This window comes from Myotis brandtii, unplaced genomic scaffold (genome assembly GCF_000412655.1).
Source record: "Myotis brandtii unplaced genomic scaffold, ASM41265v1 scaffold976, whole genome shotgun sequence".
NCBI lineage: Eukaryota > Metazoa > Chordata > Mammalia > Chiroptera > Vespertilionidae > Myotis > Myotis brandtii.
In genome coordinates, this window is record NW_005372055.1 from 197,855 (window position 1) to 206,972 (window position 9,118).

The following is a 9,118-nucleotide window of genomic DNA, read 5'->3' on the forward strand; positions in this document are numbered from 1 at the left end:
CATCAATTAGCTTCCTACTGCACACCCCCTACTGGGAATGTGCCCGTAACCAAGGTACATGCCCTTGACTGGAATCAAACCTGGGACCCTTCAGTCTGCAGGCCAATGCTCTACCCGCTGAGCCAAACCGGTTAGGGCTTTCTTTCATCTTGATTGTGGTAAAACTTATTAGTAAGTGTGGGAAATCATTTAAGTATTTTATTCATCCATCTTACCAGGGGCAAAAATGAGATTACATGGTGAAACACTCTCCATCTAACATTTAATCTGATTATTTTAGAACAAGTGCTTTGTAAAGGACTTATCTTATTGTTTTGAAGTTTCAATAAATTTTAGTTCATGAGAATGTCATAAATGAAAAATTATAATAGATATTATGGCAGATTCAAAAGGTCACTACTTTTTTGATACTGTAGCTAATGAGAAGTGGGGTGTTTGTCCTTTCTTTTTGAATCTGAATGGACTCCTCTGTGATTGCTTTGACTGGTAGAAGATAGCAGAAGTGACAATGTGCCAGTTTTGGGGTCTGAGCCTTAAGATTAACAGCTTCTACTTTATCTCCTAGAATAGATATTCTTGGGATATTCCCTCTTAAAACCCATGATAGAGGCCATGCCACATGTAGGTGCACCTACTGTCAGGGCTGAGTTCCTAGCTGGCAGCCAACATCAAGTTTGAGACAGCCACTTGACCAGCTTGGTCAACCTTTAAGATAACTTCAGCCTTACTCTCCCATCTGGCTGTAACCACATGAGAGACCTTAAATGAGAACCACCGAGGTGAGCCCAGCTACCCCACAGAATGATGAATGATAATAATAAATTATTGTTTACACCACTAAGGTTTAGTGTAGTATTTTTGTACATGTGGGAACAGGTTCTATTTGCTTTTGGCTGAGACCTTCAGGTGGGAAAATATGTTGGTAGAAAACAGTGATATGTGCAAGTGTCACATACTAATATATAATGTATTAGTAGAGGTCAAAACTTGCATTATTGGTGCCTGGACAGTATGGCTCAACAGTGAACCAAGAGGTCACTAGTTTGAATGCTGGTCAGGGCACATGCCTAGGTTGTGGGCTCAATCCTCAGTACGGGGAGTGCAGGAGGCATTCGATCAATATTTCTATCTCTCACTCTCTCTCCTTTCCTCTCTCTCTCAAATCAATAAAAACACATGTATTTTTTAAAATGTGTATTATTGGGATTTATTAATGTTTCATTGGTTTTTAGCTTAAAATATACTGGTGACTTTCTATAAATAGAGTCTTCAAATCTTGTAAAATTAGGAAACAAGAAATATGAAGTTCTGTAGCTTCATAATAACATACAAAAGAAAGCCAAGATGGGGGAGTCACCTTGCACTCTGCACATATCTAATGCTTAGGGGCATTATTTTTTTTTATTATTGCAAGGGAATTCTAAGGCACCATGCTCTCCTTCTCAGACAATTCCTTCTCAGATGAAAGTAGCAGAATTACATTCAACCAACACATATGAAATGCCTTCTTGTAGTAATTCTTTTAAGGCATTTTGTCAAATGGTGGAGGGATACCAAGACACAGACCCTACTTTCAATGAGTTTTCATTCTATACAGGACACATACAGGAAGAAGCTCTATCATTGTCCTTATTTTTTAAAACATATTTTTATTATTTTAGAGAGGAAGGGAGAGGGAGAGCGAGATAGAAACATCAATGATGAGAGAGAATAATTGATCAGCTGCCTCCTGCACAACCCCTACTGGGGATAGAGCCCACAACCTGGGCATGTGCCCTGACCATGAATTGAATTGTGACCTCCTGGTTCATAGGTCGATGTTCAACCATTGAGCCACTCTGGCTGGGCATTCTGTCGTTTAACTGATTCATTAGATTATTTAATGCTCTCCATTCCCAATGAAGAGCAGGCTCCTCTCTACAAAGAACATGCATGTCTGCGCCCATCAGTTGAACTGCATGCTCATCAAGAATCAGCTGCATTAGTCTCCCAAGCTCTTTATGCCAGGTAGGTATCTTTGTGGTTCTAATTGTATAATTTAATAAACCAAAGAGTACAAAAAGTTAGCTGTTACTATGAAAATTAAGCTGAATAGTTTAGAAAAGCTAAAGATTTTAAAATAAATTAGCTATTGGGCTCAAAGCTATAAAAGATTAGAAAAAATATGACTATTTAGAAAGATTTTATATTTGTTTTGCTTTGAAAGTATTCTTAAATTCTTGTTTCCCTGTGGAGAAATTAAAACTTGAAGCTGTTGATGATGATTTATAAGGGGTAGAATTTATTCCAGAAAGATATGACAGAATTTTAATAACTGAAACCATGCTCAAATAAAATGAATTGTTCCTATATTAAAAGACTTGAAAACAAATGCACATTTACTTAAGTTAAAATAAACATTTAAGAAATGCCTTAGAAATGTGTGTTTGTATGTGTATGTTATGTGACTTTATTAATTGACCTACTATTAGTTCTGATTTCTGGGAGTCTTCTCCTAGGCTTCTACTACATAGCAAGCTCAATGTCATACAAATGATGACAGTTGCTCCAATTAAGTACAAATAAACCACTGTGGGAAGAAAAAGAGTAATCCAGATTGGATTAGGAGAGATGATGCCAGATGAAGATAGAGTGGAAAGAAGGTTAGTCCAGGTCAAGAAAGCAGTATGAGCAAAATACAGTGGGAACTGAGTAGAACGTGTATAAGAAGTAAAATAACGTCAGGTGTGGTTAGAGGTGTGTGTATAGGAAAATGGTAGCAAGGAAGATGCAAGCAAAGTATCTACTCTGGGTTCCCCAGAAGACCCTAAGACATGAACTTATGTTAGAGTGTTTTACTAGGAAGTGTAGTGGAGAAGTGGGATCAGAAAGTGAAGTGAGACTCACAAGGTTGTGATATCAGGCAAAAATTCATGAAGAGTAACTTTTGCTCAGTCCCACAGGGAGATCTATAAACAAGACAGAGCACCTCAGAGCTGGCCCCATAGGAGGCAAGGGAGTGAGAGTGATTGTTCCTTCTGCCCGCAATCCCCAGGAGACTTAAATACCCAGGCTGTTCTGGCTTCCCATGCCCACAGATCAAACCCACTCCAGCAGCCTACAAAGACTGAGAGGTGTTGGCTGGTGGGAGTGGAAGCCATGGACAGCCAGGTATGCATGGAAATGGGGATATGGGAAGAGCACCGACATCCTCCTTTGTTTCAAAAGACTGGGCCATATCAAGAGAGCATTGAGTGCCAAGGTGAGGGTTAGGATTTATTCAAAGTACATTAAAAGCGGTCGGGTCTCTGAGCAGGGGTGCAGTATAATTAGTAATACCCATTATCTTCTGTTTTTTTGTTGTTGTTGTTTGTTTGTTTGTTTGTTTGTTTTTTAAGAGGGATCCACTTTTCATCAGAGTAGAAAGCAGAGTTCTCAGTGCATTTACAGGTCTAAGATGGGATAATAAATTATAAACCAATGTCTTACTAAACTGCCCAATAAAGAAACAGCCTTTTAGCTAGGTATCAATTCCACAGGAATTTACATTTATTCTCTGCCTGAAGGCAGAACAGAGAAATTTTCCTTGGAAAACCACTTAAACTGGCTGTTGATTTTCAAAGGTACTTGTATTTACAATAGTGCCTCTGGGAACACATGAATGGTAATTCATACTAACAAACCCTTCTTGTTTAACTACCTAACATGCCTTTCAGTAACATAATGAATTATAGCTACTAAGCAATTCCATATCATGCAGTAAAGTGGAAATTATACAGTGAAACTACTTTATAGTATGTTTGGTATCTTGAATTCTTTCTGGGTCTGAAATAGCTTCTTGACTGGCTTAGTGCTGTAAGACCTAACTAAAACAAAGGTAAGTGTTAAGGGGCTTCCACTAACACAGACTCAATAAGAAGTAAGAGACTATGTCTTTCCAGTATTCCCCACTGCGAAAATATATCTGTATTTCCAAAAGCTTGGGGACTATCAATTCTGATCCTCTATTACTAAATAAATTAGTTCCAGTAGCTCACATTTCACCTCCTCAGCTGGATAATCTACAAGAAATATCAAGTCTCTGGGGCTGCTCAAATGGCAGCTAATGAAGTGACTACTGCATCAAAATGACTGATCGAAGAGATTGAGAATGAAGTGAAACTTCTGAAAATTAATCATCACACAGAGCGCAGCTCAGTCTGAGGATGAGCCACTAATGAAGTGAGATGCAGCATACCAAGCAGGATACCAGCCTTCATTTTTCCCCCCCACCTTCATTTTTGGATGTAATGCAAACCTGCAGCCTTTCCTCCATATGTTTCAGAAGAAGTTTGGCAGAGGAAGATGACATGGATTAGTGACACTAACTTAATACTGGGTTCCCCAGAAGTGAACTCTGAGATGAGGATTCTTATACAAGTGACTAAGAAAGTATTCTCAGGATAATCCAGTGAAGGGGTGGGAGAAACAGGTCAGGGAAGAGAGGGATCCAGGCAAAGACAGAGACTGATCCAGCAGAAGTGCTCTGGAATATAAGTAACACCTTCAAGTTTTTCCGACACTAAGTAAGGGAATTGAGTTTTCAGATCCCTTCCTCCACCTTACCTATCAGGTGTTGGTTAAGAGTTGCCTTGTTGCAGGAGATCCATAAACTCCAAAGAACTTCTGGCTCTTTGCCCATGTGGAAAAAGCCACAGTAACCCGAGGACAGTTTTCTAAAGAGAGTTTCAGGTGGAGGTGGTTGGAGGCAAAAATCCTAACAAACTTGGTGAAAGGAATCCAGAGTCATCTGGCAGAGAACCAACTGAGTTCAACAGATATTAAACACAATCAGAACTTTTCTACCTTGAGCAGGCTCAGAGAGATGCTTCTCCTTATGGTATTAGAAAGTGAAACCACTCAATGGCAATGTGAAAGTAATTAACTGGAAAAGTTGTTGTTACCTGAGCACAGAGGATACTTTAAGCTGATTTCAAAAGAGCCCCAAATATGCTTTAAACTTAAATTTATGGTAAAGAAGTTGATTTTATGTAATAAAATGCATGTTAATCATCCTTCATCTATGTCATGCATCATATGATGCCTTAGACATTTTCTACCTATGATTCTATGATGCTCACCCATACACATAAGGAATGAAGTGATAGGAGATTGTTAGGTCACATTAAGTGCCATCCATTATGGTGAGTCATTTCATTCAATTCCAAGAAATTTAAAGCTGTAATGACCAAATATTTTCCATAAATATTGTCAGGAGACTGTTATACTATTGTGGAATCATTTGTTGTTATTATTGTACTTTGTATCTCTATCACATTTATGTTAGTCATGGGCTTGCAGTTATTTCATATTTAAATATTTTTATTATATTGTTGTCGATTTTACTCACAGCCAAATTATACCTCCTAAATATTTTTTTTCATTAGTTATTTCCACCATGTTTGAGACAAAAATTTATAAAATCCCACTAGAAAGTTGTATTTAATTTCTGGGTCTCAGTCTCCTTATATAAAATGAGGATTATGATACTTAGCTCACAATGGTTGTTGTAAGCATTAGATGTGAACAATGCTGCTATTGATGATGATCAACATTTGTTATTGTTGATACCCAAACATTTGTTATTGTTGATACCTGTTGCTTTTTCCTGTCTAGCATCCACTCACCGTTCCTTTAGTACTACTATACCTGGATTTCCTCTGGGGCAATACCACCTTTAGGACCAGGATGTGTTCTGATTGTCTTAAAACAGTCAATGTAGCTCACTTCTATGGCCACAGTGTCATCTCAGGATGGGCAAATAATCTAGGATTAGGATAACCAGGCCCAGGGTATTGGTTAGACTATTGGAGGAGGAGGAACTCCCTCCTCTCTTAGACAGTGTGGTGCTAGGATGGGAGGCTTGAAATTGTATAGTGTCCAAAAGAAACATACCTGGAGCTAGTGAAGAAAGCAAATACTGTATGAAGTTTGAAAATTAAGTCAACACAGAGAAGTGGATCAAGCCATGCTGATAATCACTGACCAATAATTTCCTTTTCCTTTTTGAGCAGTATGGGTTGGGATTCTGTCAATTGCAATAAGGGTACTGTGATATAATATAGATATTACCTAGCATTTATTGAGAGTTTACAATGTGCCAGACACAATACTGCGAGCATCACATAAAATGCATATTCAAACCTTGCAGCATCCCTATAAGCTATGTCAAATTATTATATCACAAATGAGAATGCCAAAGCCTGGGAAGTTAAGGAATTTGCCCAAGTTCACACAGACAATCATGAAGCTACCAGGATTAAACTCAGGAATTTTCATTTGAGTCCATTATCTTTACTATCATGCTTTTTCTTCTTCTTTTGTCTTTCTATATAAAGAAAAATGTTTGGTTATGTAAATATGATCTTTTTTTTCACTTTACTCTTGACTACCTGTAGAAGGACTCCAGCTGCATTGAATGAATCCAAGGTAGTTTAGAACATACTATATTATCAATTTCTAGAACCAGCCTTGAGATTATTTCTCTGACTATAACTCAAGTCCTGGGTTATGAATCTCAAAAGTAGGAAAGTAGGAAACCAGATACATTAGCTATTGGTCACTTCCTCATGTGAGCCAAGGTAAGACAACTCCTGCTTATGTCTGAATTATAAAGAATGGGGGATAGAGAGAATGTTTTGACACTGATCTTGCTCTATGGATTTGTTTTTGTTTATGTGAAAATGAATGTGTTCTCTTTGTTTTTGTTTATGTGAAAATGAATGTGTTCTCTTTGTTTTTGTTTATGTGAAAATGAATGTGTTCTCTTTGTTTTTGTTTATGTGAAAATGAATGTGTTCTCTTTCAAATAGGATAATATCATGTATTTATTTTATCAATAGAGACCTCCAAATGATGATACATTTTTAGTAAAGCATATTATAATATATATGATTATGTGGTTTGCAATAATGTATATGATTATGTGGTTTGCAATAATATATATGATTATGTGGTTTGCATTGTATTGAATAAAGATTTACAAAAGAATATATTTACATTTATTACATGATTCCAAAATTAGCTGTACTACTAATTTTTCAGATTATCCCTTGAAAATTGGAAGACATCAATGTGGCTCATAACTTGACTCATTGCATAATTGTTTGACTAATCTGGAAGCATTTCCTACCTTGGGCTGAAGTACAAACCACTCATCACTTGGATTTTCAAAGTTCCATGAGTCAAAAGGAATCTCCACCTCCCCAAGGAAGCTGTTATGTCCAAATCGATCATAATGCCAGACTGAGAGCTGCAGTGTTCTTGTTTCCAGTTGGGTATGGCTGATAGTATACTGCAAATGAAATTGACAACATTACATTCCATATGGAAGGCTCTGGCCAATTTCAGGACAGGTTGAAATTTACTTTCACCATCTTTCAGATCAGATGCATTAGTAATATGAACAAACCAAACACAAAAAGTTTTTTCTTTGTTTCCGCTACAACTGAGGTTCTATTCCATAAGCTCATTTTGTGTTAAACCTAGCACTGAAAGATATATCAGCAAAATATTTAGAGTCAATCAACTTCAGATATTGTATAAAAAAGTGTTAGGGGGAAGAGTATCCAAGATGGCGGCTGGCAGGACTGAGGTGAGGGATAGGAAGTGAGTGAGTGAGGGGATGAAAGGAGAGTGTGTGGATGTGTGGTGTGTGTGTGTGTGAGTGAGTGAGTAAGGGACAGTTAAATCCGGCAGAAGCAGCAGAGGCTGGCAGACCAGGCTCTCTGGGACACAGAGAGACTACCACCTCTGCGGCACTCCCCAGACTGTGGGACTCTGGCACGGAGCCCCCGCCATCTTAAAGGGGAGAGGGGGCTCTTCTAGGAACTCAGCAGCACCACCACCCAGACAGGCCTTGGACATTCCCCTCAACCCCGCAGCCACTCCAGCCAAAATCCTGCAGCCACGCCTGCAGACTCGCAGACCCTGGGACCTCCACCAATCCCTCAGCAGTAAGTGTAGCCACCCCCTCCACAGCTGCAGACCTCCAACATCGCTTTTGTGTGTCTCCAGCATGCAGGTCTCCCAGGCACACCACTCCATAGACTTCTCTTAGGAGTAACTGGGAGCCTCAGCTGGGTGTGATTTTGTACAGACACAGGTGCACTGCCCCCCAGTAGAAATTCTGAATTCCCTCTGCCTCAAAAACTGCCCCCACACACCCAGCTGCGTAACTTAAGGGCCAGGGCCCCTCAGCGCCAGGGCCCCTCAGAGTGCATCAGAGCTCAGCGCCAGCGAACTGCACTGCCACAGTTGCTCATGCCCCCTGAGCCCACCTATCCACAGGGCACTTTGGGGAAGGAGCGGTGAGCCTCTGCTGGGTCTGATCTTGGACTAATAGGGACGCACTCCCCTGGGCAGTAGAAATTCTGAATTCACCCACCCTGGATACCTGCCCAAAGCGTGCCAGGGCCCTTCAGAGTGCTTCAGTGCGCCTGCGCTAACAAACTCACTGAGGGTGCTCCTGTGTGCTCCTACAGGGAACGCAAGCCTATCCACCACAAGTGCACCAGCAAAATCTGAGTTTCCCCACCCCACAGCTGCAGAACTCTGGACACTACAGTTGCATGCTTTTCCAGCGTGCAGGTCTCCCAAGACCACCGCTCCACGCAGCCCTGGGGCCCCACTGTGAGCCCTGCTAGACATGCGCTTAAACAAACAGGGGTGCACTGCTGGGCTGTAGAAACGCTGAATTCCCTCTTCTGGGATACCTGCCCACAGACACTGCAATCCAGTGGCTTCAGTGCCAGGGCCCTTCAGAGTGTGTCAGTACATCCTGTTGGCAAACACACCACAGGTGCCTCTGTGAGCAGCCGCTAGAATCGCGTGTATTCAGCAATAGCTGAGTCTTCCCACCCCACAACTACAGAACTCTGGACACCACAGTCACGCTTTGCCAGAACGCAGGCTTCCTGAGCCCCACCACCCCAATAGACGGTTCCTGGGCGCCACTGTGAGTCCCTGCGGGGCATGCATGATTTCAACCAAGGGCATAAGACAGCAAAAATTGGAACACCCCCTCCATGGCTGCTGACTTCTAGACATCTCAGTTGCCCCTTTCCAGCTCACAGGCCTACATCAAGAGAACCCAAATAGC

General features: G+C 40.6%; 1 protein-coding gene across 1 annotated transcript in view; it reads right to left on the reverse strand.

Moving 5' to 3' along the window:
- The window catches only part of SYTL5 (synaptotagmin-like 5), a 250,237-nt gene that overhangs the window by 49,368 nt on the left and 191,751 nt on the right, over window positions 1-9,118 (reverse strand). The window contains exon 12 of the mRNA XM_014533436.1: window positions 7,151-7,312. Coding sequence (XP_014388922.1) covers window positions 7,151-7,312 — 162 coding nt within the window. The remainder of the gene's footprint in view (window positions 1-7,150; window positions 7,313-9,118) is intronic.